At 31.3% G+C, this 25,429-nt stretch overlaps 2 protein-coding genes across 3 annotated transcripts; both read right to left on the bottom strand.

The window, feature by feature from the left end:
* Positions 1 to 4,609: 4,609 nt before the first annotated feature.
* LOC108730016 (THAP domain-containing protein 1-like) lies at positions 4,610 to 6,695 on the bottom strand. 2 transcript variants are annotated; one of them, XM_018459458.1, is made up of 5 exons: positions 6,557 to 6,695; positions 6,195 to 6,443; positions 5,914 to 6,116; positions 5,701 to 5,793; positions 4,610 to 5,108 (listed from the first exon to the last, which is right to left on the bottom strand). In XM_018459458.1, exons 1-5 carry the CDS (start codon positions 6,616 to 6,618, stop codon positions 4,846 to 4,848), a joined length of 870 nt encoding a protein of 289 aa, XP_018314960.1. In that variant the 5' UTR covers positions 6,619 to 6,695; the 3' UTR covers positions 4,610 to 4,845. The 2 variants fall into 2 exon arrangements, with proteins under 2 accessions (XP_018314960.1, XP_018314959.1); XM_018459457.1 differs by having other exon boundaries at positions 5,701 to 5,817.
* Positions 6,696 to 16,525: 9,830 nt separating this feature from the next.
* On the bottom strand, positions 16,526 to 25,325 carry Cand1 (Cullin-associated and neddylation-dissociated 1). The gene is made up of 17 exons (XM_018459468.1): positions 24,914 to 25,325; positions 23,154 to 23,323; positions 22,366 to 22,579; positions 21,987 to 22,279; positions 21,745 to 21,907; positions 21,388 to 21,661; positions 20,719 to 21,225; positions 20,357 to 20,640; positions 20,147 to 20,278; positions 19,834 to 20,002; positions 19,455 to 19,752; positions 19,177 to 19,375; positions 18,835 to 19,092; positions 18,320 to 18,508; positions 17,982 to 18,225; positions 17,017 to 17,163; positions 16,526 to 16,849 (listed from the first exon to the last, which is right to left on the bottom strand). Exons 1-17 carry the CDS (start codon positions 24,953 to 24,955, stop codon positions 16,716 to 16,718), a joined length of 3,717 nt encoding a protein of 1,238 aa, XP_018314970.1. The 5' UTR covers positions 24,956 to 25,325; the 3' UTR covers positions 16,526 to 16,715.
* Positions 25,326 to 25,429: the final 104 nt, after the last annotated feature.

Genomic DNA, 25,429 nt, shown 5'->3' on the forward strand with positions numbered 1-25,429 from the left:
AAGGCCGTAAGCAAATCGGCCAATCACAGTCGAGCGTTTTTAAACGCGAGATCGTAATTTCGATTGTGATTGGTTGATTTATTTGCGACCTTACGATTACAACTAAAATTTTTGTACGTGTGATGGCCTTGACGCTTGCTGCGTCCAGTGTGAATTAGGCATAATGGAAATACTGTGATGTGAGCATGCGCTGTTATAGAAAAAGTGCACGAAATTTAAAATTATAGGTCTGTTCACGTGTTTGAAATCTCCAAAAATTTTTGTACTTAAATTAGATAAATATATATTCGTGCGTTGAAGAGAAAGAAAACGAAGATGCCTAGTGTAAAAAGTGCAAGCGAAGCGAAAAGACCTTATGTTTTAGATATAAGTATAAAAATTAATTCAACTTCAGATCAAATAGAAGATATTACAGAAATTTATGTGGGAGATATTTTTGTTTAACAAGATTGTATGCCTAGTGAGTTTGTCTTGAGATTTTAAACTTGTCAATGGAATCGATCAACATTTTGTAGTTACATTGCACTTTCTTTTAATTGATAATTTTCTTCCTTATTTGATTATATGCTTATTTTAGAAGTGAAAAGATTCGTTTTCAACAATCAATAATATTTTTATGTATTTATGTATTGAAATTTATTAAATATAATGTAATATTATATTATAATGTATAATGTAATACAATATAAAACTATATGTAATATTAATTACAAAAGTTGATTTTATTTCTAAACAATTTTCTATTCTTTTTTACTATTATTCCATTTTTATTTATAAAAAGTTATACATTAAATTTTAATTACATATTTATTAATTTAACATTTTACTCTATTCATTTTATCTATAAACTTATATCATATATAGTATCAAAATAATATTCAGCGCTACTAAAAAACAGTTTTTTACGGAACCTAATCGAACAAATAATATAATATATATGATTTAATAATTAAGATTTATTCTTTTTTTTTATAATTTAAAATATATATAAATTCTTTATTATGAAATATTCTCTGCTATAAAATAGTACGGTAGATACACATGTTAAATTATTTAAAATGATATGTAGATTATAAAGTTGATTATCTTGGAGGACAAGACAGAAGTAACAATGGCTTATCTTTGTTGCACAATTTCTCTGTCAATTTGATTTCAAGACAAAATTCGAATGCTTAGTCTAAATATATATATAGGGGAGAGTGGTCTAAATCGGACCTATTTGCAGTTTTTGCTCTCTATAAGGCATAAATAAAGTCCGATCATAAAATCGAAGGTGCTGTTGGAAAGATCATTTAATTCCCTTCATTTTTGCTTCAGATTATTTTGACGTATCCTCTCACTTGTATTAAACTATAATGGAAAACGTAAAAACGCTTTTTCCAGTCCGATTTAGAACTATTGGTTCCAAATCGGATCATCCCCTGGTTCAAATCGAAAATTCCTATTTTTATGAATTTTTAGATAGAATTTTAAAATATTTTAATGTATTTTTCTTAGTATTGAGTAAAAACGAGCAGTTTTTAATTTGACAGTCAAAGATAAACATTTTTTTCGGAAAAAGGAAATACTGACTGTTTATATTATTAGAATTGAAATCAATAAAACTCAACTAATCTGAGTCTGATGACTCATGATATTTTACTGATTTAATTGCTTGGACCAGATCTAGTCAGCCGATTACCAGTACTACAACCAGGCCTATAAGTTATTCACTGTACTGTCCGATTTGGACACGGGTCCTTTCGAACTTTGGAACAAATTTTACAATAAACCGCAAAAGTGATCACGAAATGCTTGATATTTTTTAATTCTACACTCTTTAATTGTCTTAAATCAATTACTTTCCAAATTTTTAACACCTTTTAAATAATGATTTACAAGGATTTTCTTTTTTAAAAAAATTTTCGCACGATGGCTGAAAATACATATTTGCCTCTATTTTATGAATGTTATGACAGAGAACTGTCAAACTGCTATCACATGTTCGGTGTCTTATAAGGACTTTACGTTATAAATAGTACGCAAATCTGCTTAACCGTATTCATTTAAATTAAAAAGGTCCTATTTAGAACACGGTCCGATTTAGACCACTCTCCCCTATATGTTGTTGATTGCACCATTGATTGAAACTGAAATTCAGTTAGCAAAAGATCTTCATTGTAATTGCACGATTAAATAATTGTTCTGTTAATTTTATAATTTTATGAACAGCTTTAGTAGATAATATCAAATTACCATTTTCAATAACTATTTTTGAAGAATTGGTAAGCGTTTTGATAAAAGGCATAATTTGCGGCATCACTTACAAATATATTTAAATAGTAATTATTTATTATATTATAATTAAAATTTATACAAAATTTTTTATAAGTTTTATTTTTCGTTTGAATCCATATTATACGAAATTACAAAACCACATAACGCTTATTTGTTACAACAACGACATAATTAAAAAATTATCATTTTTTAATTGCTTGCGGAAGATGAAAAGAATAAAGAAAAAAAAAGAAAAAACATTTAAAAGTACATCTTTTTATTCCTATATAATAGTAATTATTTTGATATTCCTCATCAATATAATCCTGATAGTAATCTGATTCCTCTACAATCATTTATTGCAACAAATTTGCATTTCAAAATTAATATTACAAATTTTTATAATTTAAATTTAAACATTGAAATTGATTTTTTGGAAAATTTTGTTTTTAAGTTGTGTTGTTATAATAAATAAATGATATATAAGCTATGGAATTCTTTGAGAAGATGCTACATTGAAAAACCAATCTTATAATAATTCATCTAATAGGTATTTTTTGCAAATACATAAATTTACAGTATCATCATAAATTGGATCATATTTCTCTAATCGCGCTATTTTTTTTAGTATTTGAGCTCATTATGAGAATTGCCTATATTGCCATTGCTACTTGCAATTTCATGATAAATCAATAATTTTTATAAACAAATAAAAATTATTAATTATGATTTATTTTAACTTTTATATTATATATGTAATATATATATAATCTTTTATATATTATATATATGTAAAATAATTATATATACGACATATTCAAGTCTCTTCTATGGCTCCCACAAAATCTGAACACTGAGTAATCTGAAATAAATGTTCAGTTAGTGAAATTAAGATTATACAAAATAAATTTTCTCAATAATTTTAAAGCGTGTAAAAATTCAATTTACAAAAGCACCATAAAAGTAAACAGTTTTATGTTAGAAAAAAATGAAAAATTTGTGTACTTCAATTCTGCTAATTTCAACAGTAACGAACATTTATTAATAATTTTGCTCACTTTTTTGTTTCAGATCACTAAATGTCCAGATTTTATAAGAACCATGAAAAACTTGGACACATCGTGCAAACATTTTTATAATTACTATAATTTTTATTATTTTTACTTTCCAACATTATTAATTATAGATAAAATATATATTACAATATTATGTGTATAAAGTTTAAAATAAATTGTCCGTACAGTTTAAAAAAGAAATGAAAATAGTCTTTTTTACTAGTCGAAACGATAATCTTCCGTTAATAGCGCAAAAACATAAATCTAAATAATTCTGCTAACTCAATTCATATATTAATAAATATCGAAGCTGAGAGTTACTTTAACATAGTTCAACAGTTTTCAACAGCTTGAGCAGCTGAGTAAATTGCTATAAAGCCCATCTTACATAATGTTTTGAAATAATAATACTCTATTTCATTTTTCAACATCAAAATAAAAATAAAAATTTCTTCTATTCATGGTCGCTATATACGTTGATTCTCTCACCTGAAGAGAACTTCATATGCTTAATAAGAATTACGCGAATTCAGATAATCAAATAGAATATCTATAGAACGAATATAAATCAAATCATTGCTTCACAGCCCTAAAATTCTGATCTTCAAACTGTTCATACAAAACTCTTAAAGTATCAACTAAAAATCTAAAGCATCAACAACACTGACTCAAAGTTTTGGCAGTCAAATTAATTTTAATTTTTAAAAAATATTTAATGGTTTAACTGTAATTTACTTCTCCGTAATCTTTCGGTTTCTTGAAAGAATGCTTAAAAAACAATATATTTTTCCACTCATTTTGTTATCATTATAAATGAGTATTCAATCACCAAGTACATTTCGAATTAATTTGAGCATTTGATACTATCAAATAAACATATTTTTGAATTATAGGATAAAGAAAAGAGAGGACCCTATAAGATTAAATGTCAAATTTAGTACCCAATATTTGTACCACAGACACGTGCTCACTAGTATCATCCAAAGTTAAAGATACAACTATAACTCTAATTTCATGTTATTTAATTAGACTAGTTTTTATAACCAATGTTTTAAAGTTAATTCCATCAATTAAAAAATAATCAACGAGCAACTTCTACTACCAAAAGCTAGAACCATTAAAGCTAAAGTATTGTAGGTTTCTTGCAAAATATTCGTTTCAAAGTCAGCTCCAAAATTTACAATCTATATACTTTACCATCTCTACACCTCTGGATATTTTTAATTGACATTTCATCCATAATAAATGAGAGTACTTTCTCTATTCTCTCCATAGTTATTTTTTTAACTTCATATTTTAACGTTATAAAACTTTTCAAAACGAACTCGGATTCTTTATAGAATTGTATCACGATCTTAATGCACTTGCTGCAGACAAGCCTGCTGTTCATCTTTTCACATACAGTTATATGCATGAAATGAATAAAAATGTAGTTAACGCAAAATTTGTGGGCATTGACGTTTGATCAACGACTTACCATTTTTCTAAGATTCTCTACAAATTCTTTTACACTCTCATATTGAATTAAGGCAGCTCAAATAATTTTATGATGTATTGGCTTTACCATGCGCTGACGTCGTATCATTATTATATCTTTTAAATTCATTACGCGTATTCGAAGGCGTTGAAGTTGTTGTCTCTGAAGTTTAATAATACGGTCCTTATTTTTTAATATTTCTTGACTTTTTATAAGTTTCCTACGCAGTGTTGCTGGAGAAGCATCATAATGATGATCATGGATTATTGACTTTATAATTCCAGTATTATCGGACATCGATAATTTGTTTGCATTTTCCTCTGTAAAAAATTGAAATAACATTGAAAAGAACTGTTTCATACTAATTACACAAGTTTAAAATTTTTTTTTAATTACTTTGAATCAGACGAAGTTTTTTTTATAAATGTTTGGATGCCGAAAATAATGCCACAGTGTAATTTATCATTATAGATAAAAAATACAATTTATAAGAGTTAAACAACATATTCATGACTTTCAATCGAAATTGTAAGATAGTTAACCTTTTTTTTTTACAAGAAAATGTCAAATATTGTTAGAAAAATCATTTTTTAAACATTAAATCTTAATTACTTTGAAATTGACATGCCGGGATTTTTTGGTTTGGGACATCACAATTTAAAGTTCAAAATTCTATAGAATTTTGGAGAGTTGGAAACACTTAATCCTGTTCAAAGTAATTTTTTGTCGTAAACTAGTGTTATCTTATTGTATATTATTATGTACCATTAATTTCATTGTTTATAAAAAATGATTCTTCAGACATAGATATATTCTCATTCATAGAAATATCACTGATACTTAGATCTAAAAAAAGTAATAAATTAGTGAATTCTTTAACTTCTAATAAAACCAAAATTGAAAAATAGTTACCTGATGAGTGTTCATTTCTTAATTCATTGCAAGAAGCCTGTTGTAGAGGATCAAACTTATCATTATCGTTGAAGTTTATCTTCTGATTAAATTCTGTTTCATAAGGAGGAATTATTTCTGTTGATGGTAAGTTATAAAGAATATAACTTTATTAAATTTTCATTTTAATAACTGCAAAGAAATTCATAGAGAATGTAAAAATAAAACTTTTACCTGATTTTATATTGTTGAAATATTCAATCTTAAATATTGTTGGAACACTTCCCTCTTTTAGTTTCAAATATTTTCCTATCTTGCGAAAACAAGTTTCTTCAAAATGGTCCGAGCATAAAAGACTGCTGTTGTTTGGAGTCCAATTCTTGATTCCAATATTATCAAGCCACTTCTTTAAAAGATCTGATTTATCCACTGGAAACCTTAGTTTACAATGCATGAAATATTAGTGAATATATATTAAATTATATTTATAATTATAAAAAGTTATTAAAACTTACTTGAAAAAAGAATATCCTGATTTATATACACGCTTTCGTTTACAATATATACAGTAAGAATGAGGAGGACTATCAAAACGCGTTGGAATGCTGTTTGGTTTTAATCGTACTTTAAATGCTGAACGCTCAAAACAATCTTCTGTAAAATGGTTAGAGCATAAAATGGCAGAGTTAGTTGGTGTCCAATTTTTTGGAAAAGGAAAATTATTTATCCACTGTTTTAAAAGACGTTGATCTTTAAGAGGAAACCTACAAAAGGTATACAAAGTAATTATTCAATTTGATTATATACTTCAAATAAGACAAAGATAACCTTTATATTGTAGATATAATGTAAATAAAGCAATATGCAATACACTTACTTGTGAAATGTCACTCTAGATTCATGGGTTCTTATGATATTACAAAAGCAACATCGTCTCATTTTCACAAAAATTAAAAGTCCAATTTTTATACATCAACAATCTTATCAAATTTTATTTTTCTCCTTTAGGCTCTCTTCTAAATACTCTAACCTGCTCTAACCAGGATACTAGAGGTTAGGTAACAATATCCATAAAAAGAGACACAACCATGATGGAAGAAACCTAGATATTGAGTATTTTTAAAGTCACTAGATCAATAAAGTACCGCAAACTCGCCATTTTTACGCAAAACGCGGCTATTTCGAATTTATGCATCTGTATATACGTACTTTATTTCGGAAAATGAAGCTGTCAAGTATGTAAATTAATGTTTTTTAATTGTAATTAGTTTATTTATGAACAAAAGAATATGTACGAATGCTTAATTTATGTGTTCTTTAGTTTAATACGAGTTTATTTGTTGTAAAAGTTTAGTGCATGAAAGTGCACGAAGGGACATGTAAGTACAGTTTAAAAGATGAACCAGCCAACCACCATGCTTGGAATAGTGTACTATGTGCCCTTCGGCCATTTTGTCGTAACATCTGAAATCAATTGCGCTACTTTAGAATCTAGGGCGGAATCCATAGATGTTGCTCAACACTCGAGATGGTCTTAAGCCAGTGTTTGAACCAATCAGAAGATTTTTGAAGAGAGCCGCATTAGCATCTTAAGCCATTGCTTGAGATTAGGACCAGACTATGGATTCCGGACTTAGTGACTTTAGCATTTTTAAATCCGAAGAGCGATAGTAAGATGCCGCCATTTTGCCGCGGTTATTTTAAGATGCTGTTATGTCATTAGATCTGTTCGCGTTGCTTACACTTTTGGCGCTCGACATTTTCACTTTCTCTCTTTTCAAGGCCAAATATATATCTATCTCATTTTAACTATTTATTTTAATTATATGTATGTACTTACAATAATATAATCAATTTAAATTTTTTTTATGCAATAACAAAAATTGAATATACCTCTTTATGCTGACGCTTGACGGTTATTTTCGGCGTCAATATAAATCACGTAATAGAAATCGACGAATATGACGAATATCAAGCGTCAATTTTGATCACGTGATCTATTTTGATGCTGAGAACAAGCGTCGAGCGTCGAGCGTCAGCGTGAAAAGGCACCTTTAAGGAAAATTTTCACGAGCCGTTCGAACCGGCTGTTTCAGCAACAAAAAGGATCAGGTGATCAAAATGGACGCTTGATATTCGTCAATTTTGACCACGTGATCCTTTTTGTCGCTGAAACAGCCTGTTTAAGCAGCTCGTGAAAATTTATCTTTAAAAATACGTTTGAAGTCATCAGATTTCTAAAGTAGCGCAATTAATTTCAGAAATGTAGCGTCAAAATGGTCGAAGTGAACATAATATGTACACGATTCTAAGTATGGCGGTTGGGTGGTTCATCTTTTTAACTGTACTTACATGGCCCTTTGTGCACTTTCATGCACTAAACTTCTACAAGAAATAAACCCGTATTAAACTAAAGAACACATAAATTAAGCATTCGTACATATTCGTTTGTTATAAATAAACTAATTACAATTCAAAAACATTGATTTATATACTTGACGGCTTCATTGTCCCAAATAAAGTACGTATATACAAATGCATAAATTCGAAATGGCCGCGTTTTGCGTCAAAATGGATGCGAGTTTGCGGTACTTTATAGATTTAGTAACTTTAGATACGTTAAGTGGAACGCACCCTCTATCAATTCCAATAAACTCTATGGACGGAATCAATAGACGGTGCTCAAGATTCGAAATGGTCTTAGGCCGGAATCAGACTATGCATTGAAGATTGAGGTTGAAGATTGAAAGATTCAGATTTGACCAATCGAAACGAAAGGAGCTAAAATTTCTTTGTCCTTATTGGTCAAATTTCAATCTTCAATCTTCAACCTCAATCTTCAATGCATAGTCTGATTCCGGCTTTAAGCTAGTGCATGAACCAATCAGGGAGCCGTATTAGCATCTTAAGACATTGCTTGAGATTAAGGGTCTGAGCACAAGAATTATCGCAACGGTCGTAAGGCCGGAATCAGACTACGCATTGAAGATTGAGATTGAAGATTGAAAAATTCAAATTTGACCAATCGAAACGAAAGGAGCTAAAATTTCTTTGTCCTTATTGGTCAAATTTCAATCTTCAACCTTAATCTTCAATGCGTAGTCTGATTCCGGATTCGATGATTTCGATGTCGAATCGACATCGATTCGACATCGATTCCATTGTCATTTCTCACTGGGTAATGCTTACTTAGAGACTGTAGACGTAAGTAAGCGTTACGACCGTTACGACAATTCTTGTGTTCAGACCCTAACCTCGGATCTACAATAAGTGTTTTAAGCTTTAAGTCGTAAGAAACTGACCAATTACAGTCGAATTCGAGAAGAATAATCGACTATGATTCGTCCATTTCTTATAGTTTAAGGCTTAAAACTCTATTGTAGATCTGGGGTAAGACCGGAGACTATGGATTCCGGCCTATAACATACTGGAGCTAGAGGAGAGTGGTTCACTTGCACACTAGCAATTGCACACTGCCAATCACAGCAACTTCTACTTAGGGAGTTCTTTTTTAGCGCTGTGATTGGTTTGTGCGCAATTGGCTCGTGCGCAATTGGCTGCGTTCAGCAGAGAAAACTAATCAGCGCTTAGTGATTCTTTAATATGATTGGTTCTTGCCTTCAGTTTTTCGCTGGATCTGAGTGTAAGAACCAATTGAGCGAGGAGCACAGACTTTTGCATAATGCATAACATGTAATGCATAAGAAATTCAATCAATAAGAATTCTTTATTTCATAGAAAGGAAAGAAACGGAGGGTTTTGATTGATACATTTTCTTATGCATTACATGTTATGCGTTATGCAAAAGTCTGTGCTCTCCGCTTTATATTGAAGAATCATTAAGCACTAATTGATTAGTTTTCTCTGTTAAACGCAGCCAATGATATATACTCATATCAAGCATATAAGCTCTATGGATGGTATTCATAATCCATTCTTATTTCAATGTCTTAAGTAATATCTTAAGACGCTAATGCGGCCCTCTGATTGGTTCATGACACTTCAAGGCTTAAAACGTTCTTAAATATAAGATCAGACTATGGACGGAATTCATAAAGGTTGCTCAAGATTCGAGATGGTGAGCCTAGCTTAAGACCATCTCGAATCTTGAATACCGTCTATGGATTCCGCCCTATGAATACCGGCCTATAACATACTGGAGCGCACCATCGAGGAGTGGGGGTCTCAATTTCTAATAGTTTTCGATTGGGAAAAAGTTATAGCGTTTTCCACTGAGAAAACTAGTGCAGCACTAACGCCTTGCTAGGTTTATATGAAAACTGCATTAGTGCAGTAATAGTGCAGACTCAGGCCGGAATCAGACTAGGCATTAAAGATTGAGATTGAAGATTGAAAGATTGAAATTTACCAATCAAAACAATAGGAGCTAAAATTCCTTTGCCCTCATTGGTCAAATTTCAATCTTCAATCTTCGATCTCAATCTTCAATGCGTAGTCTGATTCCGGCCTTATGACTCCTGCACACTGGACGCGGAAAAGCTTACCGCTTTGCGCGGCAAAATGCGACGTGTAACCAATGAACATGTTAGAAGCTGTAAGCTTATTGGCTACCGCGTCACATTTTGCCGCGCGGCAAACGTTTCCGCGTCCAATGTGCGGGAACCATTAGAAAGGTTATCACAATTGCGCATAACGGCGGAGGATTTGTCACATAATCTGAGATCTCGACCAATCAGAAATTGGAGCTCATTGCAGCGTAAACGAGTCATGGGATGCGTTCAGCAGAACGTTTGTTTTGCAACTGTGTAAGTTTCCTTCGCGCTAATTGGATCATACTTTTAGATCTAGAAGAATGGTCCTATCTCAGCAGACAATCATAAAACGGTTGCAAAACTGTTGAGTCTGCTGAACGCAGCCATGAATCTCTGCAAATAAGTTCAAAATTTGATTGGTTGACAGATCCTCCACTATTTTCAATCTACTGCGCATCCATGGAAATGGATAACCTTTATGACCATGTGGTAGCACAAGCCAGAATGAAATATGATGTCCGACTCGTGTCTCTAGATTCCAGTTAAATTTTAGATGATTCTGGATGATTCTAGCTCTGCAATAAGATAGGTAAAGACAAAAAAAAGTCGTCATATTATTTATTTTAATAATGGATACAAATGTAAAAGAAAAAACTGATAACATTGATAACACTAATAATTCAGTGGAATTGTCACATGAAGAAAAAGTTAAGAGAGCCGAAATTAAATTAGTATCATTCTTTGTTGAGCATGATATCGATTTTGGCGCTGCAGATAATTTAGTTTCATTACTGAAAGATATCTGTACAGATTCTAAAATTGTGCAAGATCTTTCATCAGGCAAAGTTAAATGTACAGAAAATATTGTTGAAGACGTGATTCCAAAACATGAAAACGAAGAAATTATGGATTAATGTTTACAGTCATGCAGATATTCAATTTTAATTCATGAAAGTATATACGATGTATCGGTTGTTTGTAACAGTTTGAAACAAAAACTAAACTTTTTTTGTTCAATATGTATCGCCTGTAAAAAAAAAATTGTAATGCGCGAGAACTTTTTAGTACAAGCGTAATTTATTCCGAAGATGATTATTCAGATGAAATTGAACGGCTATTCAAAATTTTCAAATGTGCTTTAGAACGCAAAAAAATTCCTATTAAAAAATATTGGATTGGCATATGATAAGTTCAGTTTTTTCTCATCAGCTTTAGTTGGAAGCAATTCTTTTATGCAACAATTAAAACAAGAAGTACTGGGACTAATAACCTTAAATTTTTTATTTGCCATTCCTTACATTTGTAGCAAGTAAAGCTTGTAAAAAATTGCCTGGGGCTTGTGAACATTTGATGCACAATATTTCCATTTATACTTTCAGCAGTGCACTTTTAAATAACATTCAAAAATTCTTTAATTTAGAAAAGAAGAACTTAGACTTTCCATTGATTGCTTTACAAAACTGCGTTATTAAAATTGTTGAAAATTGGGAAGATCTAAAGAATTATTTTGTTTTTGCAGCAACAGAAGACAAATTTGTTGCGGAATTGATTTTATCTCAATTAAATGATAATATAATTAAAGCGTATTTTTTAATTTTAAAATATGTTTTAATCTTTTTAATCACTTCAATGCTTTATTTCAATCGTCTAAAATTTTAGTTCAGAAATTATTTGAAAGTAGTTAGCAAATAATTCGTCAATTAGTTCAGAATTTTATGCATCTATTCATGCATCAATGCATATACATATTAATGATTTAGATGTGAATATAATGAGGAATATATATTAAATTTAGAAAATATATACTTAGGATCAGAATGTGAATATTTTATAAAATCATTACCTTTGCCAGATAGACTAGAGATAAAATTAACAGGTTTAAAATTTTATAAAGAGGCAACTCAAGAATTACTACAACGTTTACCATACAAAGATCCTCTTTTTGAATATTTGACTTTTTCAGAACCAGAAATTGCTCTTTATGACGCAGGTAGAATTAAATTTAGAGATTTAATTTATATTACCACGATTATAGAACATAATATTGATATTACTAAATTAGCTTATGAATGGAGGATTTTGCCATCAATATTTGACGAACAACAGAAACAAAAATTAGCCTCTTTGGAAATTGACAAAATGTGGAGCAAAATAGTGGAATGTAAAAATTTTAATGAGGAAAAGGTCTTTCCGAATTTAGAATTATTGGTTGAAGTAGTTTTATCTTTTCCTCATTCAAATGCTGAAACCGAACAACATTTGTCAAAGTAAAAGATTCCATGGTTTGATATATGATATTATTTTTTATAATTTGCGTAAATAATAAAGCTTTTAAAGTATATAAGTACTTTTTCGTTAAATTAAATTGACATGCATATGTGAGAAATTCAACGTTTAAGGCCAGTAACATATAGAAAAACGTTAACAGTAAGCAAGTCAACATTTTTTATTTGCTACTGTTATTGCCTTATTGCTTATTTGTGATTGATTTACTTACAGCTTACGCTTTTCTAAGTATAAATGGCCTAAAAATACTGATTCTATACGACTTCGACCAAGCTCTGATTATTAGCTATAAATTCTGTAAATTGGATTAGGTGAATGCCTACTAAAGACTGTTGTATACGAATTAATTAATGTAGTTAAATATAAGAACATATAAATACTATTAACTGATTAAATATCTAATAATGATATTATTATGTTATTTAACAGAATATGCACATATTATTTCATTATCAAAGTTGATTATATTATTTCATTTAGATATTTTAGAAGCCTTTAATATGCACTAAAATCGAGTATGATGTAAGAATTTTCAGCGTAATCCTAATTTACTATAATTCAATGGACGATTAATTTTACCTTAGATTATTTAAAGCGAAATTTGTAATTACCCTGGTGAAAAAGTTTTGTTGAAATTATTCCGCGTTTTGGAACATTTCAGCGAAATTGCTGAAAATTTACTGAAACTTCACTGAAAGTGAATTTTTCAGCTAACATACTGAAAAATCACTGAAATCCAACCGAAATTTCTCTGAAATTCTTGCTGAAATTTTTCTGAAACTTTGTCGAAAATGAATTTTTTAGCTAAAAATCGCTGAAATTAAATTGAAATTTTTTTGAAATGCTGAAATTTTTTTGAAAAATATTCCAAAACGAGTGGAATAATTTCAGCAACATTTTTCCACCAGGGTATACAATTCATTATGAGAATTAAGTTTCATTTAAAGACGAATCTTAAGAGCGAAGCAATACAGATGGTGCAGAATTTGTCCAACACCAGTGAGATTGTCTTGCTTGCCCATGTTGATGAATCATTATAATGATTCTAATAAACACTAATAAAAACTGTAATAAAAATTAGTGCGATGCTTTTTCGCATTTATCATCTTGCTGTAAATGAAAATAGAATTAGTCAGTGATTTGAAGTGCCTAAACTATTCCAGTAGACATCAACTATATACGGATTGTTTGTCAAACAAGACACATTGCATCAAAGGGATACCTCCCTATGACAAGTCATGACACGATTCTGAGGGATATCAACGCGGTTCAAGCAATGTTCACTTTACTCCGCATTCGCCGTTACACCGAACATAGAAAATTATCATCCTATTCCGGGCATCTCATTTCAGTAGTTTTCGAGGCATGCTACTGCAAAATGCTTCACAAAGAAGTGCTGTTCATTTTGGCAAGCTGCGTTAGCATTACTGGATCCTATGCGGCAGACTAACTAGTAAGCACTACATTTGATGTCCTACATCTAAGGGCGGATGGCATCTTCGTAAACATTGAACCTGCTGCAGTCACGGAACCATACATTGTCCCTGGAAAGAGGCTCCACATAGTGCACATAGAGTGGATTATGCAAGTTCAAGAATCATCAAGAATACGATTACTAGACTCGCAAGGCCTTTGTCTACTTCAGCTGTCTATATCAAGATCAATTAGAACATTGAGACATTCTTGGCTGTCTTTCGGAGATTAATGCTGCATAGAAGTCTGTGTTGCATCGTCCAAAGGATGCATGGCACCAATTTCATTGGCGCCAATACGTAAACCATCGAAATGACAGTGTGCCAATACAATCACATTATTATGGACATATTGGTCAAGGAAAAAATGTGCAGTAATTCTTCCATCTATTAATTGCACTTTGAAAGGATCTGAGAGACCGCCATGGAATCGATGAAGCTCTATCTCTGGCGATTCATTAGATACACGACTTTTATGTTCAACGAAACATCAATCATTCTCACACAAATGAAGACGTGTCCCAATCACTGCAGACACTGTTTGGCGATTCCAAGGACTTGATGTTACTCACGCTAAGACACTTTTTAATTGGCACAACATTAATAAGCGTAATGTCAGAATCATTACAATCAATCTTGAGACTGATAGTTTAAGAAATATTTGCATATACTTATTTTCAAGGCAGAATGATCTCTGCAAGAGATAATTAACAGACTTTTGCGCTGATAGTTTCTACAGAAGATGCGCGATTATTCGAACTAGTTTGATCGCGAAAAATTAAAGTTAAGTCCCATTTATTATATACATATATAAATAGTCATTGAACTCTATCGAAGATTTTTTTGTAAACTTGCGCGTGTTTTATACTAAACTCACATATTAATCTCGTCTGGATACATCTACATTCCCGTACTCCAGAACAATAGTTAATATTATTTTTGTTAGAATAGATAAGTAATTGTCGTCCAATTAATTCAAGTTACTCAGTTGTCATGAACTTAGAGACAGATCGTCTTGATAATGGAATTCGAGCATTGTTCTTGTTAAAAACGGTGCTCTGTGGTTTCCGTGATGTAAGAAGATTTGATTGACTAATGTAAAAAATGTTTAGTCGTTCAAAATAATAATGATATTAGTGATCAATCAGAAATTGACCTCAAATTTTATAAGCTAATATAAAGCCGCTATTAAAGATTTGTCACTCATCAGAAATTTATCTCAAATTATATTCTTACATCACACACGGTTTATCTCTTTCATTAGAGCGATGTAATATCGACATGCGTCTTGGATATTATCTTGGACAATATCCAAGATAATAGGCAAGAGTACAAAGATAGATAAGGAAATAAAGCAAACGTATCAGAATTATGTGAACATAGCATATTTAAACAAATAAGTTTAATTTAAAATGTAAACTGGTTGTCCAGTAAATGATCTCTGAATTATCTGTTGTGTTCAATCCCAGTAAACAAGAATGGATTGAAATGGATTCAGATTTTCAGAAATATGGATTCACGAATGTTAAAATGAATTCTTTTCAATCCTGAATGCATTTTTATTCATTTATAGGAATTGCATGGAGTATATCTCTATGCCTTTCAATCTAAAAATAATATCAGCTTTTTCTGTGCATTATGAATACTGTTCAATTCAAAATTTTGAATAGGAAATGCAGTTTTTCAATCCAATTGCATCCAATTGTGAATCCAAAAAAGTATTCGCTATTTAAAATACGCATTCGAATAGAAAAAACGAATAGAAAAAAACTTCAATCCATTTTAATTCATTCTCGTTTACTAGAATGGAATGAATTGTTATTTTCGATGATACTTTTCATGAAATGTTAATATAAATAAAGATCTTATTGTGTATTCTATGTGAGATTCACTGGGTAATGCTTGTGGTCTATGGATGTTTCAAATACTTCAATTAATAAAACTGTTTTATGTGTCACATGGTGTGATTTGAATGCGAATTATTAAATTCACATTTAAGTTTCAATAATTTTCAACATAAGTGCACTAAATGAAACACTTATGAAAATGACAATCTGCAAAAAAGCGTGCGCATTGTTAATCATTTTATTTTATTAACAATAATTGCATATAAGTTGGTCATCCAAATGAAATATGGTATCATAATAAAAATATGATATTAGTCCGAATATGTATTAGTCCGAGTTTACAGTGTTCGCTGCTGGCCAACTTTACCGATTCACTGATTTCGACCAATTCCAACTCACCGACTATCTTTCAAATTCGCTTTCGATTTATCGATTACAGACTACCGATTCATTATAGACTCGGACTTAAATGTAGATTTTAATCTATACGTGACGTGATATAATATAATATTAATTAATATTAATATTAATGTAATTTTAATAATAAAATGTGAATGTCTGAATATTCAAAATCGCTATTTTTGCTTTTATATTACTAAGTTATCTTTTATCGAGTCCTTTCTTTCAACAATATTATCTATCTATAGACTATTATAATTATATATTATCTATAGACTATTATAATTATATATAGACTTATTTGGTGAAGCAGGAAATTATACATATAATGATAAAATGATTATTGCCGGCAAATTTATTTTAAAATTTATACATGATGTGCTACATTAACTCACATTTATTAGAAACTACCTTCAAATCGAAGATATAATAATGAAAAAATAATGTATAGAAATAAACTATAGATAGAGTATGATCACGAACGCGCTTAACCCATATTCATCTATACGAGATACAAAAAAGAATTAAGTCAATTACTCTTAGCTCTGATCCATTGCGTTTGCTTCATTTACGTTATTGCCGGTACAGTCCTTTTGTATTATTTCGAAGAGTGGCATTAGTTCTGGCGTGGCTTTTATTTGTCCGACAAATTCGCTCAATGATGGGTTTTTATCTATAAATATAAGCGTCATATAATAACAATTTTCCTAAATTTCACATTGTATGTAAATTGAAATAATTTTTAGTTAATTCAATTCTTTTATTAAGTTTTAAACATTTTAAATAAATTCTTTTAATATATTATTTAAATTAATTCAACTTTAAAATAATCCTATTTACCTGCATCAGGAATAGTTAACAACGCTGCGACAGCTCTCAGCGCAGAACGTTTCAATTCGTCTTGCTTCTCATACTCCTGTTTCACCGAATTCGCCTTTACTTTCATTGTGCAAGTACTCTTCAGTGGCTCGACTAATCGCTCCAACTCTACATAACGAATGTTACAGAGTCAAGAATAAATATTAAATATTTTAAAATAGAAAGAATGTGTCACAGAATTCTTTACATAATTTTTTAGAATTTCGGAAATGTAAATTAAAAAATATATGTGTGTAATGTATGTATGTATATAATTTGTAATGTATAAAAATGTATACAGGGTGTCCTAGAATATTTGGACCATTTTCATATGCAGATAGAGTGGATTAAACTGAATCGAAGTCCTCTACAATTTTTCAATTTTTGCAGTAATTATTGAGTCATTAATTATTTAAAATCGCCATATTAGCCCGGCGAATGAACGAGCGAAAGAGAGAGAATGTTCAAGGACAAAAATATAGGCAGAGGTCGAATACTTTTAGGACGACCTCATACAGTATGTTACAAAAAATCATTCAGCATTTACATGATAGATAGTGCACACTGTATTGAGTAACAAAATCTTAGTGACCATAGGTCGAAAGCTGAACCATTTCTGATAGAAACAATTTTGTAGTTCTTTCAAAATTTTTCATAATTTTACAATTTTTTGAAAAACTTAGATTTTTTTATAAGACAAACTTTTAGTAATGCTGAAAAAATGTATATTTGTTCTAGAATTTTTTATATGTGAATTCTGAAATATTCTAAGATTTTCGAAGAAAATTTATATAATGTAATTTTATAAATTTATAAAATGTAAAGAAGTTTTAGATATTTTTTTAGAAATTTTTCATAAATTTAATATATAAAAAATTAATTTTAATGAGAAATTTTTTTTCACCAGTACAATAAACGAATATAATAATCATGAGCAATATACTCACTTTGCAAGACAGCAGTCGGACACAATTGTGCGAGTCGCGCAGTCATAAGATAAGTCAACATCTTGATGTCATAATGATCCCTAAGACCATTTTCCACATGATTTAGAAACTCAAAGACGTCTAGCCTATCGAGACACGAATCCAGCAAGGTGTACATACACTCAAACGCTGCCTTACGAAGATCCAATCCATCGTCTACCGTATGTTTGAAAGGACCCATCTCGACTTCTCTGATGAGTTCTTTCTGTAGAGTGAAAGATTTATTATATTGCAACACAATCTCGGTAACAATAAACAATCCCGTTGGCTCAGATTAAGAACGAGTTTTCTCTTCTCACCTTGATCTTAGTTTCCGCGTAAAGATGTTTCAGTACTACGTCTAAGAGATCCCTTATCAGCATAGGTTTATTGTGCGCAGCAGAATTAAATGCGACTAACGCTACCCTACGTACATTAAGATCAGGGTCTTCCAAAGCAATCAAGAAATTACCCATACATTGCTTTAACATGGTATCGATCGGTTGTGGCTGTGAATATATAAATATTAAATATATATATTTATTACGGTGATAGATAGCTTGGTGATAAAGTACTTATTTATCAAGTAAAAGATTTGAATTCAATATTTAGTTTTGCAATCTTGCATATAATAGAAAAAATTTCAAGTGAAAGAATATATTATTCACAAACATAAAAAAGAAGAGATAAAAAAACAAGAACAAAGACAAATAAATTCAAGATAATGAGCAAACTACATAATGAATTGTAATGATTTATTCTTTAAAGGACTGGAAATTCAAATATCAAAAGAGAAACAGATATATATTCATATGTTGTGGTTAAAATAAAGTACCTGATCAGAAATGGTAAATTTAACCGCCGTAACTGTCGTTGTTCTCATAAGAGCTGATGGTGATTTAAGCGATTCTTGCAGTCTTGGTAACAGAGTCGCGGGATCAATTAATGTCAGTTTACCAAGGCATTCGGCTACGACATTACGAGTACCTTCTTCCGTGCATTCGCAATGCCTATATAAGAGCATCCAAATCGAAGGCACGAAATTTTGTAAATGTGACACGCCAGATGGACTAGCTGATTGACTTGTAATAATCTACAAAAAGAAATATTTTTAAAATGATTTCATATTTTGATAATACTTAGATTAGAATAAAGATTATAATTGCACGAATGTTACCTCCTTCAATGAATGCAAAAGCAGGTATTGACGCTTTGGCTGCGCCTCAATCTCCTGAAGAATGAAAGGCAGGTATTCAGGAAGATTCCCAATTGCAATATTTCCTAGTGTGTAACTGGCCGCCGATTTAACCTCTTCCGAGTGGGATGAGAACGAATTTAAAATCGTGTGTTTCAATGAATTAATTCCACTTAAATCTCTGTGGAAACATTATTTTGAAGACAAATCTCTTTCTCTTATAATATAGTTTGTTAGAAATAAGTTACAATTCTTCTTACACATGTCTTCCTATTTCTCCAATAACCAACAAAGCAAATATGTGTTGTGCAACATTCTGAATATCTGTTGGATTCTGAACGTCTTTTAGCAATTGTTGTACAATAGACTGTGCTTCGTCATGCCATGGGATTGTCAGGGCGGCTGCACACTTGGCCAATGAGTGATAAGCCTGCTTATGAAGTAGCGATGAAGTAACTGGGACGATTAACATTGAAAGAAGATCTCTGTATCCCAGTTCCGGTAGATTTGCTTGAACTAAGGCTTGGAAAAACTCAAGCATTGAATTTAATGCGACACCTGTTTGACAAAAATTCAATTCGAGTTGTATAAGCTTAGTGAAACTATTAATTTGTTTAATATTAAAATGAAGTACTTTACCTTGAAGAAGTGGCGATTTTACTAGGATGAGTATTTCTGGCAAGATATGTTCAGAAACTCTGGTCAGAGCAGTCGGATGTAACTTCGCTATGGTAGTGAGAAGATTTAGCGTTAATTGCGCAATGTGCAGATCTGATTCGTTTAGTAATGCAGGTAACTCCGTAGTAACCTGCAAACAAAATTTGGAATCAATGATCCAGCGATTTTCTTTAATTATATTTACTCAATTTATTTATTTATTTACTTTAATTTATTTATTTATTTAAGTATATATATATATATACTTATATACATATGGTAAATATTTCATTACCTTATCAAGTAAATCCGGGTGCAGAGCTGAGCTATAATTGCATACCAATGTATCCAGAAGAGGAAGAGAAGAGAGTTTCAAAGCTCGCTGATTTTTCCTTAAGAAAGATCCAAGAATGGGTATTGCTTCTTCCTACAAAATGCAGCAGCAGTTTGTACAGAAAAAAGTGCACGATTTCTCAATTATATACTTGTTATTTTATACAAATACCATGATCGGTTTTAAATCAACTCTTAGGGGAGATGCAGCTATGCAAGTTAGAGCCTTAACAGTGGTAAGCCTTGTTATCTCGTTGCGCAACCTATCCAGGAAAATGGGCAGGCATACGTGTAATTTGTCTGACAGAGTGTCCCCGAAGTGTGCAAGGATCTGTCCCATACAAGCGATAGCTCTTTCCTTTACCTCTTGATCAATATCCGCCGTTTTGAGCCTCATTAAGGTACAGTTATATATTTCATTTGACAATGAGGTGAAACCGCGATAGAATGGTTTATCTATAAGCGTTAATCCATCATAAATATCATTTTAATATTCGCGATCGCAAATAAAAATTGCATTGTACAATGGCTCACCGTGAGGTCTGATAACTTGTACGAGCTGTTGTAATACGAGTAACGCTTCAGCAGCAATCTTGTAGAATGAATCTCCCACGGCTAATATAATCGGAGGTGCCAAAACGGGCATATGAACGTGGAACGCTTCGGGTTGATGCGTCACTAGTAGTGTGTGCACAAAGGCTAAAGTGTCAATCTTCATATTCGAGGAGGAATTCTTATCTCCCAGAGAATACTGTATACCGGGGATTAGTGCTGGAATATGGTTAGTTAAAGCTCCAGGCAAAACAAGCACTAATTCCTTTAACAAAGAGAAGCAATCCTGTCTCGTTTTGATGCTCTTTTCCTTCATTTGACGATGAACTGCCTTCACTATTAGTGGTACTTGTTGTTGCAACAACGAAGTGGGTCCATCGTCGTCTTCCATCGCGTCAGGATCGAGCGCGACCCCGGTAGTTGGCCTTGTTTGCCTCAACAAAGCAATATATGCGTGGAAGATGTCTGACTTGACATTTTCTTCTCTTTCTAAAATTACATTATAATGAATTTCATTAATTTGAGTAATAAACAAAAGATTACAGTGAATTTCATTAATTCTGGGTTAAATAAAATTTCTTGATTAAAAGTATAGATACTTTCTTTACATCTTCTCTATTCTTTAAACAAATTTTAAAATCCAACACTTGCCTTTAAACCTGGCAATTAATGCAGGAGAAACGCCTTTATAAAGATCTGACAATAACTCTCTTCTGCTGGATACAACCGCTTCTAGACATTTTGCAGCTGCTCTACGAACTTTCCAACTCATATCGTCGTCGTCGGAATATTCGTCTTCGGCATCTTCGTCTCCATCTTCTTCTACTTCCATTGCGACACCTTCTCCATCAGAAAAATCGTTGACATCATCATCATAGTTGTAGTTTGGATCATATGTGATATATATTAGGCAGATCTCTATAATCTAAAAAATCGAAGACCCCATTAAATAATGTATAAAATATATAAATATTTGTGCAATGGATAAAATGGCTTTAAATTATGTACCTTATTTATGTGCGGTGTAATTTCTTTCGGACATCTATAAACAAAAGATTCAAATGCCTGCAAACAATACTCCCTCAATTCATCATCATCTTCGTTACTATATTGAACGATCAACGGCATAACGCGTTCTATTTGTTCGCCGAATCTGTGACCTGCTTGTCGGCTGCAATAAATTTAGACAAGTCAATGGTAATTTATTCTCTTCATCAATTATTCACATATAATGCAAATAGTCTACTGACCAGATAGAAGCAATACACTGGATGTAGGTACGTATGACATTCTTTGCCGTTTGAGTTTGAAGACCCTCAAGAAGATGATCCAGCAATTTGTTGTACAAATAATTGTTGCTGGACGTTAACAGATGACTCAGCGCTACTATAGTGCGTTTACGGACTGCTTGTCGCGGCGAGGAGAGTTGCGGTAATAGCGCAGCCAAAATTGTAGGATGAAACGTGACTAGCAGAGTGCCAAATCGAGATAATAAGTCGGCTACAATGTCGAGAGCTTCTAATTGTACGGATACATCTTCTTGCTAAAAATGCATTACATATATCATACATATATATTATCAACTAGAAATATTAAATTTTGCAGCGAAGTTAGACAAAGATCGTTTACCTTTTCAATAGCACTGCTTAATTTGTTTGTAACGCGTCTACAAACATTTGCAACTAATGCACTAGAACCCACAGGAAGCTCGGAAATAACAGTCTTTAAGCCAATGCTGGAGATATCGCGTAGCTGCTCCTTGTCCGAGACCATATTAGTACATAAAGCATCCACAATAGTTTCCACCTGGTAGTCTTTTACTTTATTGACTAATGGGCCCAAACTAAAATTGTACACAATTGTAAAATTAGGTAAAGAATCCCTTGAAGCAAGATAAAGATGTATAATTCTTTATGCTTTGATCTTTTCTTTTCTTTCTCATTTCATATTAATAATACATAATAATTTATAACTTTACTGTTGCTGTTATTAGATAAAGAAATTAATATACATGATACAAAATTAATGCATACATTACTTCTTTACTTCGAAAGTGACAATTGAAAAAAAACTAATTTTCGAGTTATTGCCATGAATTTATTAAGTAAACGTTAGCCTATCAATCATTAAAAGTTAAACTAAAAAAATCATTAAAATCAATTTGGAAAGAATGATTTTAAAAAATCAAAACCATCAACTCAAAAAAGATAATTTTCTAATGGTTGTACAAAAAACAAAAATAAAAAATGTCATTTTATCATGTTAGAAATGTACTATTTTTGCCAATATTATCTGAATGGCCAATAATTTTCTGTCAAATTAAAAAAGTTTTCCCTTTTTCTAGAAAATTTATTTTCTGGGTTGTCACTTTTGAAGTGAGAAAGAGATATACAGAATTTTATACATATATATATAACCATTTGACAGCAAGATTCTGCACTTCTCCATTTTTGTCTTCCAATAACTTAAGAAGCATTTTTACAACTTTGCGCTCAGAATCATCATCCAGTTTAATGCTGTCTTTCTGCAATTCACTCATCAAATCATTAGTTGCCATAAATCTGAAGTCTTTATCACTGGATGTCATCTGCAAAAAGAGTACAAGTGCTATCATGTTACAAAAACAAGAAATAAAGAATGTACTAAGTGTACATAATAGAGACACATGATACATTTAATCGCAAAATTAGAAATATCAATTTACAATAATGCATTGAAAAATCAACAAAGATAAGAATCATTTAATATTTAGTTAATTAATTAATACTATTGGAGATAAACATATAAGCTTTCGAGACAGATCATTTTACATGTAAAAAAGTATATGGAACTATCTATAAAACATATATATTTTACATTTGTATGAATGCCGAAACAAGTCAAAAAGATTAGTTCTTTTTGTATGTTAGTTTATTATTCAATTACATTAATTGATGGAAGATTAGAATGCCTTCATTCTGATCATAATATTTTACAGCACATAATTGCTTATTATAACATAAGGGACCATTGTTCTATATAGCTGGTATAAAGATAAAATAATTTTGCCTATTCAAAAAAAAGTAACTTGATTAGAATTAAAAATATATATATAAATAGTATATCCTATCAGTTGATAGATGACTGGAATGCTTTCATATTTATATAAACATTACATAGCACATAATAGACACATTCTTATTAACTGAACTTCTCATATTTCTTATTTATCATTTTTCTCTAACATTGAGAGAAAAAGAGGAAAGATAAAAATTGTGCAAGAAGTTCAATTATAAAACAGATTTTGTATTATTGGTTTCTTGTTGTAACATAATATTAGGACCATTATCCTGTTGTCACCTTGGTGAAAATTTTTCTTAGAATTTTTCATATAATTTTTCAGAATTTCTATATAATTTTATATATATAAAACTTTCTCACATTTTTTAAACAAATTGGAACACTTCTCAGAAAATTTACATCTTTTCTCAGAATTTTTCATATATGTTACTTATGAAAGATCATCAGATTTCTTAAAGTTTTTGTGAGTATAATTTCTGATAAAATGTTATAAAATCTAAAAAAAAAATTTAAAATATTTTTTTAAAATTGATGAGAAATTTCAAAATATTTCAGAATTCATTTGTATGAAAAATTCTGAGAGAAAATGTAAACTTTCCGAATATTTCTGAGTATTTCTGGAAAATGTTCCAATTCGTATAAAAATTATGAGAAAATTTTTTCACCAAGGCAGTGTGAAAAGATAAGATAATTCTGCCTATTCAAACAAACAAAAGAAGCCATGCTTTGATCAGAACTAAACATATAAACAGAAATATACTTCAAAGTCAGTACATATATGTGTATTATATTACTTTCCCTATCTTTCTAATAATCATGTATCAGTTTAAACTTTAGAGAACCAAAGAGCTTTTTGAAAATTTTGTTCTAGGAAAACATATATATAAAAACATATATGTGTTTAACATTCGATCGGATGTAAAATACGATTGATTTTGAGAATGATATGTTTCGCGACCCCTATAAAGGTTAACGGCTAATCATTCTTTAGTGGGGGTAAGGGATGAATTCGAGGTTATGTCGCAAAAGAGAGAGGTACCATGGTAGAATAAGATTAAGAACAAGCAGAATGTTTCCTCGATGTAACTATCAGTATATTGCCAATGCTGTTCGTTACCTTTTCCAGTAGATTCGCTATTTGATAGGACACACTAGCCATGATGGCAGAGTTCTTTCACTGTTCACAGCCGGTTAGACGACGACGACGACGACGGTGATCGAGCGTACGACCCCGAGATAAGACTCCGGAGGGGGTGCCGAGTGGCGTGTGTCTTGCAACGAAAAAAAGAAAGGAAAAACAAACCGGAATGCCCGGTGACACGGGTATACGCGGAAGCCAAATCCGCGTAAAGTCGAAGAAACCGATTCAACCGAAGTGTAAGAGCGGCACTTTTGTTTTCTTTTCTTTTTTTCTTTTCTTTCTCTCTCTCTCTCCTTCCTCCTTTTTATTACGATCCTGCTATCGACAGCATCTCCAACGCGATCCTCGATATGCTGAGATTTTGACGGTAGTGTCGAACGTGTGCGTTCCTAAACCCAGCACGAGGGAGCCTGCCGCCATAAACCATAAACCATGCCATAAAGCCATCGACATCTAGAATGGACCGCTGATGGCAATGGTGGGGGTAGAAAG

The sequence above is a fragment of the Mycetomoellerius zeteki genome, unplaced genomic scaffold (assembly GCF_001594055.1).
Source record: "Mycetomoellerius zeteki isolate Tzet28-1 unplaced genomic scaffold, Tzet1.0 scaffold823, whole genome shotgun sequence".
Classification (NCBI taxonomy): domain Eukaryota; kingdom Metazoa; phylum Arthropoda; class Insecta; order Hymenoptera; family Formicidae; genus Mycetomoellerius; species Mycetomoellerius zeteki.